General features: G+C 41.4%; 1 protein-coding gene across 2 annotated transcripts in view; it reads right to left on the bottom strand.

Annotated features, from left to right (window-relative positions):
• Positions 1-24,699, bottom strand: part of EIF4B (eukaryotic translation initiation factor 4B) — a 30,308-nt gene extending 5,609 nt beyond the window's left edge. For both annotated transcript variants that reach the window (XM_055336971.1, XM_055336972.1), the window contains exons 1-8: positions 24,604-24,699; positions 15,586-15,723; positions 14,375-14,583; positions 10,670-10,786; positions 8,858-8,912; positions 8,104-8,238; positions 3,806-3,943; positions 3,530-3,703 (exon numbers count right to left, since the gene is read on the bottom strand). In XM_055336971.1, coding sequence (XP_055192946.1) covers positions 3,530-3,703; positions 3,806-3,943; positions 8,104-8,238; positions 8,858-8,912; positions 10,670-10,786; positions 14,375-14,583; positions 15,586-15,723; positions 24,604-24,616 — 979 coding nt within the window. In that variant the 5' untranslated portion in view covers positions 24,617-24,699. The remainder of the gene's footprint in view (positions 1-3,529; positions 3,704-3,805; positions 3,944-8,103; positions 8,239-8,857; positions 8,913-10,669; positions 10,787-14,374; positions 14,584-15,585; positions 15,724-24,603) is intronic.
• Between the last annotated feature and the right edge of the window lie 672 nt (positions 24,700-25,371).

Below are 25,371 nucleotides of genomic sequence, written 5' to 3'. Positions count from 1 at the left end.
GCCTCTCTCTGTGTCTCTCACAAATAAGCAAGTAAATAGAAATCTTAAAAGAAAATGCCACACGGGAGAGTAGCAGCCTAGCCAATCCAGTAGAGAAGGGAGAGCATTAGAAAATAAATGGGTGGCTTAAACAACCAAGGACAATCAATCTTCCCACTACGCCACCCATGAGGCAGTGCTACATTGAAGGGCACACTGAGGACTTACATGAGGAGTCATCACAGCTACTATTACTAGGAAGAAATGGTCAAGTATAATAAACTACTGGATGCAAGTATCTTGGTCAAAAATGTGGTCTGGAAGATGAACTACTTCAGGAGGCTGAGAAAAGCTTGTGACAATACAATGGGAAAGACTCTAGTTCCTATACTCTCGGCTCTGTGTGGAATCTAAATCTCATAATGATTCATGGAGCAAAGCATACAGTACCAAACGGCTAACTATAAAACTCTAAAGGAATCTGATTTCTCCTTGGATCCAAACTGTCAGAATATTTTAAGACAAACCTTAGTGTTTCAAGGGAATTGTATTTCTCAAAATTAGTGTTTATCCTAAATAATTTCAAACATACAAAAGATAAACAAGATAAAGCTTATGTATACCAACCACTGGCTTAAGTAATAAAACACTCGAAAAGTCCACTGAAGGCTCCTGATTATCTTTCCCCTGATGACACACCTAGCTGTGCTCTTATAACCTCTATGCTCAAATTCAGGGCTTATCATTCCCATGCAAACTTTTACTAAAGGACATACGAATGTATCTGCAAAGAGGGGATGGTTTACCGAAATTTAAATTTTCTATAAGGGTTTTTTTTTTTAAATAAAAAGATTTATTCATTCATGAAAGAGAGAGAGAGAGAGAGAGAGAGAGAGAGAGAGAGAGAGAGAGAGAGATGCAGAGACACAGGCAGAGAGAAAAGCAGGCTCCATGGAGGGAATGTGATGTGCAACTCAATCCTGGGACCAGGATCACACCCTGGGCTGAAGGCAGATGCCCAGTGACTGAGTGTCTGCCTTTGGCTCAGGGCATGACCCCAGTGTCCGGGATTGAGTCCCATATTGAGCTCCCTGTGAGGATCCTGCTTCTCCCTCTGCCTGTGTTTCTGCCTCTCTCATGAATAAATAAATAAAATCTTAAAAAAAAAAAAAAAAGCTGGCAATTTATATAAACTTCTGAGATACTTAAAAAAAAACAAAAAACAAAACAAAAACCATTTTGTTTTTTAAGTAATCTCTATATCCAACGAGGAGCTCAAACCCAAGACCCTGAGATCAAGAGGTGCACGCTCCACCAACTGAGCCAGCCAGGAACTTATGCCAGATCCAGTTTTATTATGTGTAACTTTGCGAAGGGCCCATTAGCCCTTTTAAAGGGTAAAACTGGGGATCAGAAAGAGTAGCTATTTAAGCCATACACCTAACACCTGGAGGACCAAAGGATGAAATCTGCTATTATCAAAAGAACTCTACATTCCTCCCACTATAGTAACATTCTTTTCTTTCTCCTCTAATAATTTCCATTTCTTTTACCTACTCAATGAGCTCCTATATTTCAGATACTGGGCTAAGGCCAGGAATATGACAGTTGGATAGTTTTTAGTTTCTGCTGAAAGGAGCCCAATTTAGTGGCAGGATCAGGATAAAAAAAGAATACATGATGCTAAGCTCTACAAAACAGATTTAACCACAAAGAAGTTCTTAGACTGTGACTGTGTCTGGGGAAGCCTGTGAAGGTTTCAAAGTGGTAACTCCTGAAAGTCTAGAAAACTGAGCAAGCACCTAATGCCAGACAGCACTAAAGAGATAAACTGTAGGTTGAATAGTGAGGGCTCACATATGTCAGGGGTACAGACAAAAGGCTGTCTTTGGGCAGCCTGGGTGGCTCAGCAGTTTAGCGCCACCTTCAGCCCAGGGTGTGACCCTGGAGACCTGGGATCCAGTCCTGTGTCAGGATCCCCACAGAGAGCCTGCTTCTCCCTCTGCCTGTGTCTCTGCCTCTCTCTTTCTCTGTATCTCTCATGAATAAATAAAATCTTAAAACAAAACAAAACCCCAAAAGGCTACCTTTCAGGCCACGGAGAGACTAGGAACAGAATAATCTAATTAGCCATTGTTCCAAAAAGACAGTTTGGGCCAGTGTGAAGATGGAAGGAGGAAGGGAAATTTGTTAGTAATGTGGATATAGCAATGAAAAATAAACAATGGCAGTGACTCTGGAAACAAGGGCAGATCTTAAGAGGGAACCCGGGGCAAGATCACTGGAAAAAAAAAAGATGAGGGATGCAGTTACCAAGGGAGGCAAGAATGGTTTGAGAGAGGAAAAGGTCATAAGTCAAGGAGACTCAAAACCCACACCCAAGCCTCCACTTTTCTCTCTAGTAAATTGGAAATGAGAATCTTATCTATACCAGATAGAATTCTTAAGACTGTATAATACCTGTGAGAACACTCAGTTCACTTATGGTGCAGAGTAAATGCTCAGTGTTAGTATTTCTAAGTTGCACACATTGAAATAGAGGAAATAGTTAACAGCAATGCTTTTAACAATGAACTGAAAGTTTTGTTTAAAAAAAAAAAAAAAAAAGCACTCGGCACACAGTCAGCACTAACATGGGAGGATGTTAAAAGGCCAGGCAAGCTGTCTAAAGATAATTGAAGAGAAAGACTCTGGGCCAGACATCTTACTTTTTTGATGACATTAATGAAGTCAGAACATGAATCTTGGCCATTTACTGATACTTTTTGAGAGATCATTTTAGGGGCCTGACATCTCACCATTAGTTAATGAGTATAAATTACTTGTGGTGCCAAAGTACTGAAATCATCATCGCTTGGTTTTTAACTCTGCTGTGCCAATCACTGGCTAGGAGACTGTGGCAAATGTTTTCCTTTGGCCCATTTGTATATTCAATAAATTTTAAGTGAAAAATCTCTATGCTAAAGCAACTTAGACAAACCAGACTTGGGCAGCCCCGATGGCTCAGTGGTTTGGCACCACCTTCAGCCCAGGGTATGATCCTAGAGACCCAGGATCGAGTCCTGCATCGGGCTCCCTGCGTGGAGCCTGCTTCTCCCTCTGCCTGTGTCTCTGCCTCTCCCTCTCTGTGTCTGCCATGAATAAATAAAATCTTAAAACAAAACAAAACAGACTTTGCTCTATTTCCTCAGTGCTCCTCCGGCTTTACTCTGTGCCACACCTTTTACAATGTATAAATTCATCCTGTTTCAAAACCCACTTAAGGGGACGCTGGGTGGCTCAACAGGTTACATGTCTGCCTTTGGCTTGGGTCGTGATCTCAGGGTCCCGGGACTGAGCCCCATATCGGGCTCCTTGCTTGGTGGAGAGCCTGCTTCTCCCTCTCCCTCTGCTGCTCCCCCTGTCTGTGCTCTGTCAAATGAATAAAATCTTCAAAAACACCCCCCTCCTCCCAAAAACCCCACTTAAAGGGGTTTGAGACATAACCGGTAATTTTCCGATCAGCTTCTTCAGTGGTCTGCTCTGTTAGTAAGCAAAAGAAAATGATTACCTCTATCATCACGCCTATAGTCATCCCGAGAGTAATCATCTCTGGAGCTCCAGGACCGATCGTCTCGCCTGTCGTATCTGTCTTCATAGCGGTCCCCGCCTCCTCTGTAGTCGTCATCCCTTCGGTACCCACTACCAAATGCTCTTCTGCCACTGCCTATCCTGGAATCGTAGCCTGTAAATATATCCCCAATTATGATCATCACACCAGAGGAAAAAAAGCAAGAAAGCAGTTCTTGAAAGAAAGCAATTTCACTTAGTTGTGCTTTGTAATGACCTCTGTCATAGTCTCGGCTGCCTCGGTCATCATAGCGATCCCGGCCTCCGTATCGGTCCATATCTCGGCGTGGACCATCACGATACCCATCCCGATATCCATCACGGTATCGGTCTGAATCGTAACGGTCTCGATACTCTAGAGAGAAAACAGACAAGGTAATGTCATTCCTTTTCCCTTGACACATTAACAGAAAGAAGCACGATAGCCCATGAAGTCAATTTGCTTTCATGACTTGACAGTCACTATGTTGTTTTTATAAAAAAATAAACCCCTTTAAATTCAAAGTGGGAAAATGTGCACTGAATCGTTTTCTTGGTATTTGATTTAAAAAATTTTCTCCGGGGATCCCTGGGTGGCGCAGCGGTTTAGCGCCTGCCTTTGGCCCAGGGCGCGATCCTGGAAACCCGGGATCAAATCCCACGTCGGGCTCCCGGTGCATGGAGCCTGCTTCTCCTTCTGCCTGTGTCTCTGCCTCTCTCTCTTTCTTTGTGTGACTATCATAAATAAATAAAAATTAAAAAAAATTTTTTTCTCTGATGGTTCAATAAACACTGCTAAGCTAATAATTTAAGTGTTAAAGAAAAAAATCTCTATCTCATAATGAATTTTGAGCATTAAAGACTGAAATACACTAGAAAAAAATATAATTGGAATCTCTATTTTTTATTGGTTCTAAAGAACTAATCAAAGGCCACTTAACAAAGTTTAGCACTGAAAAACACACAAACCCAAATCAGAGACCAACAAAATGAGAAAAATATGTATGACATAGGACAGTGGATTAATTGGCTATTACTTAAAGAACAGAAACTAATTTTTTTATTCACGAGAGACAGAGGGGGGGGGGAAGGGAGGGACACAGGCAGAGGGAGAAGCAGGCTCCATACAGGAAGCCCGACGTGGGACTCGATCCCGGGTCTCCAGGATCACACCCTGGGCTGAAGGTGGCACTAAACCGCCGAGGTACCTGGGCTGCCCCAGAAACTAAAATTAACAGGACATCTCCCACCACCAAAATGGCAAAGATTTTAAAATAAAAAATACTTTCAGTGTTGGTAAAATTTAGGGGAATAAGTCAATTCCTTTGCTGGTGCGGAGTCTAAAACAGCACAACCACTCTGAAAGTTGCTTCACAACTATACACTAAGAGCTTTAAAATCATGTGTACCCTGTGGGCCAACAATTCAATTTCTAGGAATTTATCCTGAGAAAATAACTGGACATATTAAAAAGACATGTACAAGGAGGCTCACTGCAATGCTGTTTATTTTATATGTTTTTAAAGATTTTATTTATTTAAGAGAGAGAGGGAGGAGAGAGAAAGAGAGAGAGAGCACGAGTGGCAGGGAGAGGGAGGAGCAGAGAGCAGGACAAGGCACTCAACCCCAAGATCCTGAGATCATGACCTGAACCAAAGGCAAGATGCTTAACTGACTGAGCCACCCAGGTGCCCCTACAATGTTGTTTTTAATATTAAGGCTATCGAGTTCGCAAGCTATGGGTTAAATAAATCAGTGGCATCTATACAAAGCAACTGTTAAAAATGGAATGAAAAATGTATTTCCTGTATATGTGTTCACAACACTTGAGAACTGTATTTTACACAATACAAATATCAGGATCACAAGTGCCAAAATGCCAGAAATTAGTATAAAAGAATGTTGGAGAGCTCAGGGGCAAACTACATGGTGTAAGGCATTTATAAAAGGAGACAGGGGCTACTTAGCTTTGGCTAGCCTGCCAGATTTTCCAATTTTCTGGAAAAGGTGGGAATCCCCATTTTTATATGAAAAACCTCAATTTTAATACAAAAACAAACTTAAGAACATTTTTGCACTTAATAATTTATGCATGCAGATCAATCAACGAGTTTATTTTTAAGACAATGTTTGAATTTTGGAAACATCAGTTTGTCTACATTCCCTGCTAGTTTAAATTTGTAAGTTAAAGGATATGCTAATGTTGGTAAAACAATTATACACAGAAGAGAATCTAAAACAGAATTCATGAAAAAAAAATCAACCTTGTGTTTATTTTGGAATATTTATCTGATCTCTAGAGAGGCAAATGAACTCTATGTATACTTAATTTTGCTTAGATAATTACAATGATAATAATCTGCCCTCACTAAAACAGTTGGCCAGGAAACATACAAGTGTTTGCCGACATTTTACAATAGCATTTAGTACAACTACCCACCCCCTGCCGCCATGTCTCTTATGGACCCAATGCATGAACAGGAGTCTGCACCGTCTTGGAAGGGCTGACTTCTGGGCCATCAACTAGTCTCACAAACTTGAGAGCTTTGGGTAATTACACCACCTTCCCTTTCTTATTATTCACCCTGCTTGCTCTAAGTTCAAGGTCATAAGTGAAAAAGTAGTCATGTCTCTTGATTCAAAACAAGACCCTTGGTTAGACTGCTCTTTCTTTTAAGAGCCATTTCTTCCCATTAACAACCTCCTGCATAAATGTTAAAGTAAAATACCTCCGGGAGTTCTTCCCAAAGCTTTGCCTGGTCACAAAGTCTTGATCAAAGTCAGATATAAACTTGATTCTTTCTTCCTTCCCAGACATCTTATTAGGCTAGGGAGGACTCTATATTCAAAAATGTGAATTCTCTCTCTTATTGCTTCCTCAATTTTATTTGGTACAGAGCTCACAAGATGTCTCACAGAATTAAAATCCTTATGAACTGAGATTGTCCTACTTCTTTTTACTTATCTCAAACAGGAAAGTACAGAAGCAATTACACCAGACTTCTGTAACTGTACTTAGGTTTAGGAGATGCCAATAATTTTTTTTTTAAAGATTTTATTTATTTATTCATGAGAGACCCAGAGAGAGAGAGAGGCAGAGACCCAGGCAGAGGGAGAAGCAGGCTCCATGCAGGAAACCCAATGTGGGACTTGATCTCGGGTCTCCAGGATCACACTCTGGGCTGCAGGCGGCACTAAACCACTGCGCCACCAGGGCTGCCCGGAGATGCCAATAATTTGCCGTGTTTACTTCAGTTTTTTTTCACTAGGATTACAAACATAGCTAAAGGGCTCCCTTCTACTCTCACTCACGGTCATGAAGGTTACCGTGCATACATTTTTGGAACTTATGTATTAACACTGTATGATAGTTTTTGCAAATTTTTACACAATTTTGTCTTACCCTCTCAATGTTAGATTTTGAATTTTATCTGGATCATTATCTGTACGTTACGTTATATGGACAAACCACTATCTCATCGTTTCTTTACTGAAGTAGAGTTCTTTCTTCAAGTATTTCAATAAAGTGTTGCCTAGTTTTCCCCATAAAAGTTTTGCTTATCTTCTGTTGTACTTCAGCAGTATATGTGAAAGTTGTTGATTCACTCCAACTCTTACCCCATAACATTCTCAATTTCCCTTTTCTTTTCTCTAAATTAGTTATTTGAGCACTGTTTTTTCTCCTTAGTATAAAGAACATCCAATGAGGATAGAATTTTTGTCTGTTTTGTTCACCACTATATCCTGAGCTTAGAACACTATCTAGCACATGGTAGACCCTTATTTTTGAAGAGAATGGATATAGTTATTTTAAAAGATACCTTAAAAAATTCCATGTTTGACTGTTGGTCATGCAACTAACTTTTGTATAATGTTTTTAACCCAGCAATCTTGCTGAACTTTCGTTAGTGCCTTACTTTAGAAGATCTGTTTTTTTTTTTTTTAAGTTTTTATTTATTTATTTATTCATGAGAGACTCATAGAAAGAGAGAGCGAGGCAGACATAGGCAGAGGGAGAAGCAGGCCCCATGCAGGGAGCCTGATGTGGGACTCCATCCTGGGAAGCAGGATCACGCTCTGAGCCAAAGGCAGACGACTGTTGGGTTTCTTTGTAAACAATTGTTCTTACATTATTTTAGTAGTATTTTGGGTAGGGTACAAAGGGAGAGAATCTTAAGCAGACTCCATGTCCAGCCCAGGGGCCCACACAAGGCTCGATCTCAGGACCCTGAGATCATGACCTGAGCTGAAGTCAGGAGTTGGACACTTAACTGACTGAGCCACCCAGGCGCCCCCTAAACAACTGTTTCTCCAAAGAGAAAAATCTCCCATCTATTGTCTAGCAAGTTTTTTTTTTAATTTAAATTTATCAAATTCTTCTTCTGTATCTATCAATTCTTTTGGATATTATAAAATTTTTCTGTGTCTACTGCTCCTCCCTTTCCGCTAATGTGATCATTTACATTCATACACTTGTCCTATTACAAAACAGTCCCCAGAACACAGAAGAAACTCACTTGATAAAAATAAACTTACTGTCTCCAAAGCTATCATCACCTCTCCTAGGTGGGTAGTCATCGAAGCTGTCTGTGGCAGGACGCGCCCTCCAGTCTGTATCTGTTTTGTCAGAATCCCGATTTCTATCTCGGCCAAAAGAACGATCATCCCTGTCTGTAGATATATAAATTTAAAAAACACAAGTTAGCACACAAAATCTTCTGCCTGGTATTTCTCATATGTTCAGACCCCTCCTCCAATACACTGGATTTCCTCCTCATGTTTCAGCACCACCATGAAGCTGCCCCAAGTCCGGTAAGTGCATCTTCAACTGAACCGAGTAATTCATTTCCTCACATGGTCTAATGCTTATTGGTCTCTTTTTGTGTACAGGCTAGGGCCCCTGAAGTAGAAATGAATCAGCCCCTCTGGTGCTCCTAGGTACACCTAATCTATTACATATTAAATGTTCTACTAGATCAATCAGTTTCTCCAACTCAATCAATACTAGTGTTTTGCTATGGGAAGTGGTCTGTCCTACGCGCATCCTATGATCAACCCCTGTATTTTGCCCAGTAGGGGTCAGCAGTACTCCTCAGTTCTGAAAACCCAAACTGTCTCCACACATCGACAAATGTCCACTGTGGGGCAAAATCATCTTAGTTGAGAACTAGTGTTCCAGTTTCAAGCAGGCCTATGCTCTCCACCTCTATTAAAAACTTCTGAGAAGAGGTACTTCTGCTTTGTCATCCTAGGACCAAAACAAAACAAAGATTTCTATCAGCTTTCTTACCTTTATCCTGTGCTTGATCAGCAACGTCCACTCGAATTCTCCTGTTACCTAGAGACTGAGAGCATAGGACCACATTAACCAACCTTTTGCCCCATTATGCACAAATCCCATGAGTGACCTTGAACGTCTGGGCATAGCAGAAGCACTGGGGGAAGGAAGATAAAGGAAAAACACTGTAATCTAGCCAACACTCCAATTTGTTGGCTAAAGAATCCTTTATAAAGACTTGAAAACTGAAATAACCCCTTAGAATTAACAAATTTAAGTTGGGCTTATATCAACATCACAACAACCATCTTACTATTTTTATAAAGTTGTATTCCACAATATTAGCCTTTTAACTATCAAAGGCAATTTATCAAGTGTGGCAACTAGCTAAAATAAAAGGCATATTTGGGTCCAGCATTATTCATTCAGACATTTGCAGAGTCCCTACTATGCACCAGCAAAAGCGAAGTATGATCTCTATTATCTCAAGTTCTTTCACTCAGTATTACCTTTGGATTATTCAGTTCCTCCAGGATACCCTCTGACTTCCCTTTCCCACATCATTACTTATACACTTTGAACCCAATTAATTCTACTGCTGATTTTTCCTCATTTCACAGTAGAATCTACAGTTGAAGAAGGATAACAATGAATTTTAGTTGAAAACACCTAGGATTGTATTAAATATCACCATGATGAAATCTCTAGAAACAAAGGAACTCCTAAGTCTGGACCATGACAGCATTTTACATAATAATACAGCAAATTTCAAACAATAAAACCATATGGTATTCTTTCCCTTATCTAGACTGAGAAGTTAAAAATTAGTCATGTTAATAAAACCTAAAAATGATCTGAGAAGAAAAACTTTGGAGCATCTTTAAGGTTTTCATATATTTAATTTTGACATTTCCTTCAGATTACCATGGTTGTACTTAATTATGAGACAGGAGGAGTATTTAAGAGGTATTGATTTAAATTGTGTCAAATGAAAAGAGAAAAAGGGAGTCCTTTTCCTTCCCAGATATAATTAGTTTGATTTTTAGTCACTAGAAGTTTAAAAAAAAATGCAGGTCCTTTACTAGAAATTTCTATTACTAATAGGTAACTAACTAAATGCTTCAATATCCTGCTTGGGCTATCTTAAGGATCACTGCATGGCAAATCACTGCAACTGTCATTAGAGTTAGATTTAATCCTCATAGCCCCGAATGTATTAACAGCTCAATCTCCTTTTCCTACTAAATCTCTATTAGTGTGTCTGGACAGAAAAACATCTCTGGGCAATGTTAAAAAGCAGAAGCACTAAATGTTTACTGTCATTTTCCTGAGAGATTCCCTATTACAAATGACATCCCAATGAGAAACGTTTCCAAACTCTCTTAAAATTATCAAAAACACCATTAACTTCCCTAAAAACCAGATAATGCCTTTAACACTAAAATGATTAACACAACTTTTCTATTTCCTTTGATCTGGTAAGATTATTTTGAAAGAGCAAAGCCCTGAGAGCGGAGACAAAGCTGCGAATGAATGAATGAATGAATGAACAAGAGCTTCTATTAAAGACTTGGTGTGGTGGGTTTCGTCCATTATTTTCCACCTAAGTTACCTCCCTGAGTTATACTGGAACCTGTTGTGAACTTGCCTGAGGAAAATGAGACTTGCTAGATGTTGAATATTAACTGTTACACCGTGCTTTTTTTGGGTAGATATTATGAAATACTTTGAAATAGCTAGTGACCCAACCAAAAACATATTGATAAACATAAGATTGGTTACCTCCCACCCCTCAAACTCCCCACCTTATTTTCTTTCTTTTACCTCTTCGTTGAGGCTCAGGGCACTGAGCAAAGAATCCAGGTCCTCAAACTCAGCGTAACCAAAACCTTTCAACCTCTCTGGATTGCTGGGTTCACGTGGTAAACGCACTGCACTGATCTGAAGGAGTAAAGAAACATTTCCCAATTAAGTGTTCTTGTCCATCTGTCTTTTTCCCCCCTAACCACTGCATATGCAGTGAATTTCTCTAAAGAACACACAAGAACTGGGGTGCCTGGGTGGCTCAGAGTAAGTGTCTGACTCTTATTCTCTGCTCAGGTCTTGATCTCAGGGTCTTGAGTTCAAGTCCCACAGTCAGCTCCATGCTGGGCCTGGAGCCTATTTAAAATAACAACAACAACAAAAAACCCAAACCACAAGAACCTGATTGTCTCCAGAAGAGAAAGCAGTGCAAAGAGATAGAAGAAAGACTTCACTCTATGCCATTAAACCTTCCTGATTTGATTATGAATTTAACCCTTAAAAATATCCCCCAAAATAAAAAAAAAACCCAAACGTGAGTTCAGGGTAGTCTCTGAGTCCCTGACCTTTGCCTCATTTTACAAGTCTAGTTTTTAGATGTTTTTCAATAAAGAGCAACTGCCCATTCCACAGTTTATCTCTTTATGCTTATATTGTACTTGGTTTTAATATGTATATTTCTATCTCAGAAATTTGACTCCATTTTTGCCATAGTTTTCTAGGTAGTTTATTTTTGAGACCTTACCTGAGAAATGTTAGTCAATTCATATATTAACCAATGCTTTACTGAATCAAACGCTGTATTGTAAATCCCCACAAACCCTACCTCCTGTTAATTCTAAGATGGCAAACTATTGCATTTTTACTCTTAAAGTACAGGAAAAATTTATACTAACCTGATTTTGAGGTTACCTTGTGTTTTCTAATTGTAGGTTTGCAGGATTCCCTCTTTTCAATTTTCATAAAACTTTCCATGGCACTAATTTGTATTTGTTATTTACAACAAGGTACATACTACTCTTCATTTCCAAATATTTTAAACTATTTTTGGCCAGCTTTTTGAGGGCTTCCACATGTTTTCTTACCCATTTACTTCATTTCTTTGGTATTTTGCATGTATTCAAATTATATTCTTCTATATCACTGATTTGATAATTTATTCTGACTCCCAACATACAGATTTTGTTATAGCCTCTTTAAATTCTAGTTTAAGAAAAAAAATCTAATTTAACTCAACTCTTGAAGATAGCAGGAAAAGGAACAAAATAATCTTTTTTTTAAAATTATTTATTTATTTATTCATGATAGTGAGAGAGAGAGAGAGAGAGAGAGAGAGAGAGAGAGAGGCAGAGACACAGGCAAAGGGAGAAGCAGGCTCCATGCACCAGGAGCCCGACGTGGGACTCGATCCCGGGTCCTCAGGATCGCGCCCTGGGCCAAAGGCAGGCGCCAAACCGCTGCGCCCCCCAGGGATCCCGAAAAGGAACAAAATATAAAAGGTAGAAGTAGCTCCAAATCCAGTTCTAGAGCATTAACAGTGAAAAGCTCTGAATAGGCCAGAGGTTATTTAACACTCTATAGAAGAAGCCAAGAAAGTGAAATAAAAAACAGGTCAGCCTTCTAACTGTACTACCTATTTGTACAGAGAAGATTTACAGGTGGCAGTCAAAAAAATAATCACACTGTGGGGGTGCCTGGCTGGCTCAGTCAGTAAGAGCATGAGACTTTATTTTTCAAGATTTTCCTTATTTTAGGGGATCCCTGGGTGGTTCAACAGTTGAGCACCTGCCTTCAGCCGAGGGTGTGACCCGGGGTCCCGGGATCGAGTTCCATGTAGGGCTCCCTGCACGGAACCTGCTTTTCTGCCTCTCTCTGGGTCTCATGAATAAATAAATAGTATCTTAAAAAAAAAAAAAGATTTTACTTATTTTAGAAAGAGAGAGAATGAACACATGAGCCAGGGCAGGGGCAGAGGGGAGAGAATTCTCAAGCAGACTTCCAGCTGAGTGTGGAGCCTGAGGCAGGGCTCAATCCTACGACCCAGCTGAAACCAAGTTGGATGCTCAACCAACTGAACCAACCTAGGCCCCTGAGCATGCAAATCTTGATCTCAGGGCTGGGAGTTCAAGCCCCACATTTGGTGCAGAGATTACTTAAAAATAAAATCTTAAATCATACCAGAAAATCCAGCCATAAAAGCTGGTAGCCCATGCAGAGAACAGGATCTCAGAAGGGAGTCAAAAAACAAAGTAAAAGTGGAGAAGAGAGTAGTAGATCTTTAGAGGAAATGCACTTTTTAAAAGAAAAAGTAAAGTCTATCCCCAGCATGGGGCTTGAACTCACCACCCTGAGATCAAGAGTCACATGCTCTACAGACCGAGCCAGCTAGGCGCCCCAAGGAAATGTATTTTTTAATGCGTTGCCATTGGCAAAGACCCTGGAGACAAACCCAAGAGAACTGGAAATTGTGACTCATTCTGATTTTTAAAGTCCTAAATATCTTTTTTTTTTTTTTTAAAGATTTATTTATTTACTCATAAGATACAAGCACAGAGAAAGGCAGAGAGAGAAGCAGGCTCCATGCAGGGAGCCTGATGTGGGACTCGACTCCAGGACTCCGGGATCGCACCCTAAGCTAAAGGCAGTCACTCAACCAACTAAGCCACTCAGGTGCCCGACCTTTCTTTCTTTTTTAAAAAAGATTTTTTTAAAGTAATCTCTGTAACCAATGCAGGGCTTGAATTTACAATCTTGAGATCAAGAGTCACATGGTCTACGGACTGAGCCAGCCAGGGGTCCTAAGTATTTTTAAATCAAAGTTTGAAAAAAAGAGCTTCTCCTAAGCACTTGTATATTCACTTTTCAATCATTCTGGAATCTTCTAGATCAGCATTCCAAACATCCTCCCTTAAGCTTTTTAAGCATGCCTATAAACACTGTGAATTGCACTATATGTGGCATCAAGCTCACAGAAACTTATTTTTTTTTAAAAGATTTTATTTATCTGACATGGAAAAAGAGAACATGTGAACTCATGTGCACAAAAGCAAGGGGAAAGACAGGCAGAGGGAGGAGAAGCAGGCTCCCCACTGAGCAAGGAGCCCAACATGGAGCTCAATCCCAGGACCCTGGGATCACGACCTGAGCCGAAGAAAGATGCATAACCGACTGAGCCACCCAGGTGCCCAAGAACCTTTAATGATTTTAGCACATTCTTGCTAATGTAAATTATGTATCTTCTCAGTTAAAGGTATTCATATGTAAAACTAAAAAGTGATTTTGATATAAGCCTGAGTGTCATTAACAGAATGACTGAGTTCAGAGAAACTTTGAGTCTTACAACAAAACTGGTTTATTTTTTTTTTTTTTTTTAAGTAATCTATATATCCAATGTGGGGCTCAGATTCATGACCGGAGATCAAGAGTAGGCTCCACTGACTGAGCCAGCCAGGTGCTCCTGGGTATATCACTTTGAAGATTCTTATTAATGAGAAGAGGTGTAGGTTTTTGAGAGATTTTTTTCTGCATCACTAAGGCTCAAGACTATCTGATTGGTGTGGGATGAGAACATTCTCAAAGTGCCTAAACACCACTTCATCAATTATATGCCCATTTCTTCCAAGTCTAGAGACAGCCTCAGAACCTTTCCCAGCTTAGAAATTCAGACTGTCACTACCAATATGCTAGTCTCCATATGCAGTTACTTCCTTAAACCTTTACACTTACATTTAATCCTCTAAAGAATTCCTTAATGGAATCTTCTGTGACATCATAGGGCAGGTTCCCTAGAAAAGCAGTATAGGGTGGCGATTTTGGAAGACGGCTCCGGTCGATATTGGGTTCCCGAGCAGCCCGTGGAGCAGTGGGCAGGATGGAACGGTCAATTGGAGGTGCCCTATACACGTCATCGTCATTACTGTGCCAAGTGGTTGAAACTAGGATAGAAAAGTAAACAGAAAAAATTAGAGAAAATTTCCCTTACTGCTGTTGTAGGATGAGGACCCATGGTAAATGCCAAGGATTAAAGAAGCTACATAGAGAAACAGATAATAAAAAGGCACTTAAACAAGGGCACTTTACACAGAGAAAGTGCTTCTGAAATGTCAGAACCAGGTTAACAATGCAACCAGTATTCACTATCTCTTGGTTTCTAAGTATCTTGAGGCCTTTGAAGGCCCAGGCTTTTGTTGACAATATTATTGTAACTCTTTTTCCTTATGCAGCAAAGAAAAAGAAACAACTATTAATGGAATGTTACTATGAGCCAGGTATTATATATTCATTATATCCCATCTTATCTTTTTAATAATCCTGTGAGGTTGTTTCATTTCTACAGAAAAGGAAACTCAGATGTCAGGGAGATTCAATAACTTGATCAAGTTTACAAAGATGGCAGAGCAGGAGATGATAATCCTAGTAGAGGCGGAACTCAAACCCGGGTCCCTCTCAGTCCAGATGTATTTAAACACTGCTGACAACTCTCATATTCCTAACTTTTTGGGTGGACAAAGTGTTTTCTTCCTGGTTTATCCTCCTCTTAAAAATGAAACAAAATACAACTCAATCCCATCCCGTTCCTCAGACCATTTTGTTTACCCCTGACTTCATAAAAATAGCTCCCAGAAGAAATTATTTCTTGGTTCTGAAATATAAACAGCTTGCAGATTACATTGTGATATCAGGACGTCACAGAATTTTAGTAGTCTAGTCTTCAACTTTGCAAAGAAAATAATAATACCCTGAGAAAAATCTGTTCAGCCCCCAGTCATAAACTCTTAAAAGCCTAAACCTTAAATTCTATACATAAAACTTGCGGTTCTACAAAATGAGTAGGTTCTTTTCAGAATACAAGTGTGAACTATTACTATGGAATGGGTTTGGCCTTGAAAAGAATGAAAACTCCAAGCACTGTGGGAAATAAAAAAAAAAAAAATTACCATCTCCTTCCAGGTCGTCTGTTTCATCAGCCCAGCTGACTGGTTTGGGGACATAGGTGCTTCCTCCCCCAGTCCCTCCATCCTCAGCCAGAAAGTCTGTTAGGGAGATAGTTTTCCCCTTCTTATTCTTCTTTTTTGCTGTTTTAAAAAAGCAAAAAGAAAGATTGTTTATCATTTCCTTGGGTATTTAAAGAGTGTTACAGTGCACTACTGTTAAAGCAACATGAAGAGCCACCAAAAGACAAGACGGCATACTATACAGATATAAATGAGGACAAAGCACGATACACTGGCATATGGCAAGAAAACTCAGTGAAAACTGCCAAAATGAATTTGCTTATATATGAAGGGTCTAGAAAGTTTCAGCATTAAGACAGGTGGGATCAACCTTTTATTTCTACTATATTCATTCACATATCATTGGAAAATTTTAATTTAGTAACTACTTGTGTTTATGACAGGCGACTAGGGATCTCTGGATGGCTCAGCGGTTGAGCGTCTGCCTTCGGCCCAGGGCATGATCCCCGAGTTCTGGGATCGAGTCCCACATCTGGCTCCCTGCATGGAGCATGCTTCTCCCTCTGCCTGTGTCTCTGCCTCTCTCTCTCTCATGAATAAATAAAATCTTAAAAAAAAAAAAAAAAAGACAGGCAACTACATTCACTGCTCCTGGTATACAAAGAACTAAAATAAAGCTCCTACCCCTAAGAACATACTCATTTTGGCATTTATATGGATTGTTTGATACTTGTAAAATGACCACATGAGGTAGGAATCATTACTATCAACTTACAAAAAAGAAAACTAAGCCTCAGAGAGGTTAAATGACTATCCTACAGTTACAGAGATATTAGATAGCAGAGCTAGAATTAAACCCAGGGTTTTGGATACCAAATCTAGACCTCTTCCCACAGGAGCCTCAGCCCCTAAGAGCTTGTTATTAGTTCTATGGAAGGAGGGGCAGGGGTTACCATAACCATGGTAAAGTGTATTACTCACTGTCATTTGAAAGTGTTCACAATGTAAGACTCTACAGAGAGGGACTTCTCTGCCTGCTGGGAAAAAAAAATTCCTCACCTACCCTAACACTACAAAGATGAGACAGGGTACTAAGGGGAAAGCATAAGTAACCCCTAAGAACTAACACATTCAAATGTTTTCTGTGGTTATGAAATCTTTACACATTTCCAAGTGGCTCTTTTTAGTGGACTGATCTCGGTCTTTAACTATTTCTCAGGACTTTTTCTGAGATGGGACCAGTCAGCGGCTACTGCAGAAGAGCCAAAAGGACTGAAATCCTAAAACTGGCTCCTGAAAGCAGCCCCTACATGATAAGAAAAAAGCAAGCAGCTTTGTTCTAACAAAGACCAGTTTTATGGCTTTTATAATCAGGAGTTCCTCCTCCATGTTCCAATTCTCATCTCATTTTCAATCCAAGAAGACTAAGAATTTTAACATGATGCAACCATTTGTTTAAACCAAAGGATGCTCTCTCATCTGGCACCTTTCTTTTAAAAAATCCACCTTTCAGGGAGCTCCTGGGTGGCTCAGTCAGTTAAGTGGCTGACTCTTGGTTTCTGCTCAGGTCGTGATTTCAAGGTGGTGGGATAGAGCCTGAGGCCTGTGTCTTTGTGTTCTGCAGTCAGCAGGGATTCTTTCCCTCTGTCCCCACCTTAACAAACAAACAAACAAACAACAAAAAAACCCCACCCAACTTTCAGGAAATAAATGTGACCTCCTTGCTATGAATGTTATGAACAGACTTCTGGACATACTAAGAACCTGAGGCATTATGGTCTCAATGTGCCAACCAGATGAACTCGGCTGCAATAATACTGAGGGAAAATAGTGTTGTAGTTTCCATGATTCTTCCAAGTGACTTAATACCAATCCTGCTTTAAAAGCATCATTTCTGGGCAGCCTGGGTGGCTCAGCGGTTTAGCGCCCCCTTCAGCCCAGGGTGTGATCCTGGAGACCCGGGATCCAGTCCCACGTTGGGCACCCTGCATGGAGCCTGCTTCTCCCTCTGCCTCTCTCTCATGAATAAATAAAATCTTTAAAAAAAATTAAAAAAAATAAAAGCATCATTTCTGATTAACCAGATTATATTTTGGATCTATTCTATGTTATGAAAGAAAGCAGTTATCCAGAGTTTGGGTCCTGTAGCCATCAATTTTGCACACCTGGTTTATATGCAAAGGCCTGGGAAAAATTTATTAAGCAAATGTGAACAAGATATAAAGCCTGCCTCTGAAGTAGAATGTTCACATTGTACAGGCTTATTTTCATCCTTTCCACATCCTCTAATTCAAAAAGTGTTGGGGACTAATATGATCCTAGAGAGCCTTACTCTCATGGGGCTTAACCTAGTACCATCAGCTAATACCCAATTATTGATCTGCCTGGTCACTGGGGAAATAAATATAAAACTGGTGGTCAGTCCATGAGGTCAAGTTCAACATAAAAACAATAATAATTTATTAAAGCACCCCTGTCCCCCTTGTTCTATATACATATCTAATATCAAAACAGCAGAATCTAGAATTAACCTGTCTTTGGTCTGACTTTGGCTTCTACCAACTTTCTAGAACAGGGTTTCTCAACTTTTATCTCTTAATTTTTTTTAACCCCCTCTCCCCAACTCTTGACCAACAAATTCCCCTTTCCTTTTACGTTATTGAGAATTTCAAAATAATAAAGTAAACACCATAACTTAAAAAAAAAATTAGAGCACTGTTTGGTTCAGAGTATCTTTTTAAACCATACATCTCCCTTTTCTCTGTTTCTGTTGCTGTCTCCTCCAAAAACTTCTGGCTGGGAAATCACTGGATGATGGGCAGTCTTCATTTAAAGACAGGGTAAAATTCTTTCACAGGATCTGTAACTTATGTTCATTTAAATCTAGCAGCAGGGCACTCCCGGTGGCGCAGCGGTTTAGCGCCACCTGCAGCCCGGGGTCTGATCCTGGAGACCCAGGATCGAGTCCCGCCTCAGGCTCTCTGCATGGAGCCTGCTTCTCCCTCTGCCTGTGTCTCTGCCTCTCAGTCTCTCTCTCTGAATAAATAAATTAAAAAAAATGCTTAAAAAAAATAAATCTAGCAGCAGCACTGACTTAGTACAAATATAAACAGATTTAAAGGAACTAACCAGCCCTTAGTAAACTAAAGTGGGTGCTAGTGTTTTTTTCCATTCTATTTCACTCCAATAACTGAGAAATGATGATGTTATCTAAATCCTTCAAGGCCTTAGCTCCAATATCTATTTAGGCCCATTACATGCTTAGGATTTCAAGTCTTCTCTGGATAATCACTTGCCATGTGATCAAACTGGTCCAACTCTTAATTTCTTTAAATCTGATGTGAACTGGTGAAGAAGTTAAACCAACTACCTCATGTAAGAAACAATAAGTGTCTCAATTATTTAAGGCCAGACCCACACAGACTAAGGGAAAACACACACACCTTAGAAATTTTACTGAATCCTGTCTGCTGACTTAATCACGACTGCAATTTACTGAACAAGTACCAGGTACTTGTGAAGCTCTTTATATACTTGTTCAGGTTAAATAAAAGACCTTAAAAGATAGCATTAAAAACCTTTCAGTCTACCTGTCCTTAAACTGCAGACAAAACATCTGTGTCCTTAATAAACAGGGTTTCCTACAACAGATATAAAAATAAATACAGGGCAACCCGGGTGGCTCAGTGGTTTAGCGCCAACTTCAGCCCAGGGCCTGATCCTGGAGACCTGGGATGGAGTCCCACGTCGGGCTCCCTGCATGGAGCCTGCTTCTCCCTCTGCCTGTGACTCTGCCTCTCTCTATGAATAAATAAATAATATCTTAAAACAAAACAACTAACCAGCTTAATTCTTATTTAGAATTTCTCATCTTCTGCACCACTGACATTCTAGGCTGGGTAATTCTTTGTTGTGGGGGGCTGTCCAGTGCATTGTAGGATGTTTAACAGCATCTCCAGCCTCTGCTCATCAGAGGCTAGTATCAAAACCCCCCACCCTGCTGTCACAACCAAAAATGCCTTCAGACACTGTAAATGACTCCTCGACGGGTGAGACAAAATTGTCTCCTGGTTGAGAAACATTGGTTTAAGTGGTGGCTTCACATCAATAAATAAAGGACAAACAAAAGGAGATGCTAGCCCTGTATAAAACACTACTAGAAGTGACTGCAATACTGAGTCTTCAGGATTATCAGGCTGCTGTATGTAAAATATAGGATTCCTTTAGTTTTCTCAGAATGTTTTCCTTTTACCACTGCATTGTATTAGCAACAAAGGCAGCAAATGTCAGATACTGAAGTGACAAAGTCTACTGACTGGCTGCTAGATCTTAATTTCAAAAGGACATCTTAAAGCACTATAAGCAATAAAGCTTATTTGTTGTACAATGCAGCTGTACTTCTCCATGCTCTGTCAAAACTTACATTCCTTAATTTTAGATCTTGTCAGACTGAATCCCACTTATTTTATAGGGTTATCAATTCTTCTGAATGTTAGTATCTACAGGCTAAGAAGTCAGAAAATGTCATAAAAACCCATACAAGATTACAGCAGCGTTATTCATAATAGGAAAAAAATGGGAAACTCAAATTCCCATCAATGAATGGATAAGTTAAATGTAAATATCCATACAACAGATTTTACAATAAAAAAGAAAGAGTACCCATACATCCCACAATATGATATGAACCCTGAAAATATGCTAAATGAAAGAAGCCAGTAACAAAAGTCTCCACGTTGTATGATTTCATTTTTATGTTTATAATAGGTAAATACAAATAAACAGATTGGGGGCTGGTGGTGGAAGAAATGACTTCTAATACGGCAAGGCATTTCTTTCTGGAAAGTGAATCTTGCCAAATCCTCCAGAATTAAAAACGAATAATGATCAACAAATGTTCCCTTAAAGAAACAATACCGTATAAATGCAATCAGTCCACCTATACTAGAGTGCCTAGAACTAAATTAATTATGCTGCTGTTTAAAGCCAAGCCATGAGGTTTCATACAATGTAATATCATAATGTCCACAGGCCTCACCTTACTGCACTACAGTTGAGCACAGTAGAGAATAAAAACCAAGGAAGAATAAGCTGCACCACCTTGACCTCACCAATTCAGTTACATGACTCAACTTCTTCATACTGACAGTCGGAGGAAAAGGCCATACTGCCTTCCCCTTACCTTTCCACACTCAATATGGTTGTTGATGTAAAAACACAAATTGACTTTGGTGTGTGCACTTAAGTGTACACACATATAATTAATTAGAAACATGCACTTAATTTTTAAAAACAATACTCCGAGGTTAATTCTTTCCCCCATCTTCATGAAAAGTGAATACATTCTAAGATGCTATGCGACTAATATGAACAAAGTGGTAGGATATACTGTCAAGCCATACACATATGGTATGTAAATTTGAACTTAAAAAGCTGTTTAAAAGATATATATATATTTTAAAGACTTCATTTTTATTTTAGAGTGTGCACAAGTCAGTGAGTAGGGAGGGGAGTAGAGAGGGAGAGGATCTCAAGCTGACTCAGTGCTCTCATGACCCTGAGATCAAGACCTGAGCAGAAATCAAGAGTCAGATGCTTTAACCAAGCCACCCAGGCACCCTTAAAAGTATACATATATATTTTTTAAGAACTACATTACTTAGAAACACTATGTTTTACTTTGACACTCTCCTTTTATCTGCATTTAAATTTTCATAGAGTTTAGTTTTGGCTTTCTGAATCTGGGTATCCTACTCCCAGAATAACATATGGTAGAGAATGGAATTAAAAAATAGTAATATAGGTAGCCCTTGTTTTTTTTTTTTTTAAAATATTTTATTTATTTATTCATGAGACACACACACACACAGAGAGAGAGAGAGGCGCAGAGACACAGGCAGAGAGAGAAGCAGGCTCCATGCAGGGAAGGGAACCCGATGCGGGACTTGATCCCAGGACTCTAGATCATGCCCCGGGCCAAAGGCAGCCACTAAACGGCTGAGCCACCCAGGGATCCCCAGGCCTTGCTTTTCAAAAGGCTGCATTATGCCATTTTGCTTTTATGAAAGACTTACATCATTACCTGTTTTCCCTAACTGAAAGAAACCTAGAGAGGATCTTTGCTCTTACCAAAACAAAAAATAGCATCAGGTGTTTGTTTTGCTATATATAAGCCATAATGCAGGCAGCACACACTTTCAACAGTGTGCCAAGTTCAAGCTCATTCCCCCCAGAATTATACTCAACATCACACTACCATAGTTTTGAACTGTCTGTGAACATCTGTGCTTTATCTTGTTAGCAAGATACACCCCAAGGTACCAGGAATGCTCCAAAAAATTTCCCTAAAAACTAATGGTCATCGCTTCTTTGCTTTATGCCATTCCAGTTTACAAACTGCTCTACCCCTGGAGAGCAGGGGAAACCTGTATGTGAACAGTATATAATGAAACTATGTTACTCTTTAAGGAAAAGCACTGTATGTAAACAACTATTCCATCCCTGTGAAAATAATTAAACAAGATGCCACATATGACATTTTCAAGTGCTATACAAGTGAAAGGCCTTCTGTGCATACAACCACTATTTCCCATTTGAAAGCATTTGTCTCAAGTAAGGAGAGCAGTTCAACAGTCCATTCTGGGACACTTTTGGTTCTTGAAAATCGATGAAGGGTCAACTGGATACTGGCTGGTATTGCTGCAAAGAATTTTTTGGTCTCATTTACAAGGGGCCTGTGAAGTTCTATCATATCAAGGGTATTTTCACGGAGAAAATATAAGATACACTTTCAACAAGACATTGAGCATCTTGGTGTATATTGAAAATACACCAAGAATTTTAGTCTCATTAACATGGCCGTATCTGGTAATATTGGCCACTCAACAAAACCAATGAGACTGGAAAGGATGCAAAGTGGGAAAAGTCTGATAAATACCAAATTCCCCAAGGGCAGACTGTCAGATGTAACCTCGTACTCCAGATACTGTTTCTTACACATACTATAAAGCTAAAAAGATTTATGGGACCAAAGTAAAGAGATGAGGGGCTCAAAAAGGGGGTAGAGTATACGTGGAAGAACAGAAGTGGACACCAAGCAAATCCCTTTAGTCTAGATTTCACTCAGTTCTGTAAAATGCAGGGCACAGACTGCCAATGTGTCTTCCACCCCTAAAAAAGCCACGTTATACTGAAAAACGAATTATGGGCTTTTCACTAAATTATGGCACCAAGCCGTCAAGATGGCAAATCCAGGCCAAATAAGTACTCTAATTCAGATAAAGTTTTTGGGTAGATCCCAAAATACGATCACATGGAAGCCAACTTTGTAATTTCCAAGTTGATAATGGAGGACCGTCAGGAGTCTCCAAGATTTTGACCTTGCTCTGCTACCTGCAGCCATGTGACCTTGAACAATTTCATCTTTCTCTGCTGGAGATACCACCATCTGCCCACGTTATCTAACAGAGGATCAAATGAGAACATACATACACAGAAGTGCCTGGTCAACTGTCAGGTGCTACACCAAAGAAAAGTATTATAATATTCAAGTGCACCTCAATTCCCTCAACATTTTCCAAAAACATACCTAATTATTAGTGTCCTAGGTTGACAGAGAAAATCAATTAAAAAAAAATTATTCATGAGAGAGAGAGAGAGAGAGGCAGAGACACAGGCAGAGGGAGGAGCAGGCTCCATGCAGGGAGCCCCACATGGGACTCGATCCCAGGACCCCAGGGTCACGCCCTGGGCCAAAGGTGACGCTCAACCACTGAGCCACCCGGGGAATCCCCAGAAAACCCATTTCTAATGAGAAATGAGTATCTTAGGGATAGCAAGCAGTGTTTTGCAGAACCCATAATCATGCCAGAGAAATAAATTATCATCCCCCAAACTAAAGCGAATGCTGAAAATGTTCCAAAGCCCATCGCCAAGTCCTTGAGAAATGCAGACTTGCAGGACACTGACGGATACTCCCTACTCCAAAGTCCTCTAAAATAAACAAAAAAAAACAAAACAAAACAAAACAACCAACTGTATCCACTAGTATGTATTTTAAAAGCACTCCCCAGTAGTCTAAAAAAAAAAAGAGAGAGAGAGAGAGAAAGAAAAGCTGACTTCTACTATCGGACCTATCAAAATATACCAAAATGGAAGCTGTCAAGGGATCTGATCTTGTTCACCCTTTTTTTTCTTTTGTGGTCCCTCCCCGGCACCTAGAACATGCCTGGCTTGCTTTCTCATCAGTAAAGGCGTACTGATTAAGGAGGGGAAAAAAGAAAAAAAAAAAAAAAAAAAAAAAAGGGCCTCGAGACCATCTGGGTCTCCATCCTCGCTCGCGCTGCTCCGACACGTGGGCGCAGCGCACCGGGCTCCCCACCCCCACCCCCGCGACGTCCACCCTCGGAGGAGCAGCGGGCAGCGGGCCGCACCGGGGCGACCCGCAGCGCAGCGAGCGCCAAGGGCAGGCGGGAGGCAGAGCAAGGCCCGCGCCCCCGCCGCGCCCCCGGCCCCGCCGCGCCCCAGGCCCGCGCCCCTCGCCGGGCCTACCGCGCACGCGCGCCGCGCCCTCCCCGCCCGCGTTCTAACCGCCCCCCCGCCCCCACCCCGCCCGCCCGCCGCGGCCTCGCGCCTCGCACACGTAGCCCGCCGAGCGCCCGCCCGCGCGCCAACCGCCCACGAGGAGGCCCCCGCGTCCCGCAGAGCCTCCTCCCCGCGCCCCGTCGCTCGGGCCCAAGCCGGAGGCCGGCGTTCCTCCCCGCTCCAACCTCGCGCTGACGGGGTGAAAAGGGTGTGAGGGGGAGGGGAAGGACGCCGTCCCCTCCCCCCCCCCGACATCCCGAGGCGATAACCTCACGTGGCCGAGCCGCCAGCCCGCCGCAGCCCCGCAGCCCGAAGGAGAGCGCTGCCGCCCGCTCCCCGATTCCGGGGAACCCGCGGATCAGGCTCGGAGGGCGGCGAACGAGCCTGGTCCTCGGCCGCGCTCGGCCGCTCACTCACCTGAGGCCGCCATGTTGGGAGAGGGAGAGAGAACGCAAAGGACCCGGATGAGGCGATCACGTGATGATAGCGGGAGCGTCGGGCTAGGAGAGGCGAAACTGGGAGGGGGCGGGGCGGCGCTGCTCTGGGTTCGTAAAGCAGCGCGAGGAGGCGGCGCGGCGTCCGACGGGAAGGCCTGCGCGACATGTGGCCAAAGGGGTGGGGCCTGGGCTGTCGCGAAGTCCCTCTCGCTTTACGCAGGGCTCCGCGCGGGCGAGGGGGCGGGCCCCAGGGCCGGCGGACTTCCGGGCTGTGCGTCAGCGGAAGGGGCGGGGCCAGGCGGGCGGGACCTGGATGGCCGGGGCCGCGGGATGCTGCGCTGCGATTGGCTTTGGGGGAAAGGGAGAAGATGCTGAGTTTCTTTACTTTTGGTGTTTCCACGTGTGGAGACGGATGTGGCTAAGTTACTGAACGTTTTTTTTTTTTTTTTTTTGATTGCTTTTTGTCGAAGCGAAACAAACCCGGTGTCTTGCGTAAGGATGGAGAAGAAAAAAAAAAAAAAAAAGGAATAAGGAGCAAATACCGAGCAAGCTGATTGCCATGGGCCTTGACCTAACGCAGCCCTTCATTTTCTGAGCTGCGTTCATCCACATGCGGGCCCTTAGGATTTCACAGCCCAGTGGCATCCATGCCTCCTCCAGCTAACGCTGCGTTTGATTCTAGGTTATCGTATCCTGTATTAGGATGTCATTCCAGGGAAGCTTTGGTGGAGCACCCGCCACGTGTCAG

Source organism: Nyctereutes procyonoides, unplaced genomic scaffold (assembly GCF_905146905.1).
Source record: "Nyctereutes procyonoides isolate TBG_1078 unplaced genomic scaffold, NYPRO_anot_genome, whole genome shotgun sequence".
Classification (NCBI taxonomy): Eukaryota; Metazoa; Chordata; class Mammalia; order Carnivora; family Canidae; genus Nyctereutes; species Nyctereutes procyonoides.
This window is presented reverse-complemented; position numbering and strand designations above follow the sequence as displayed.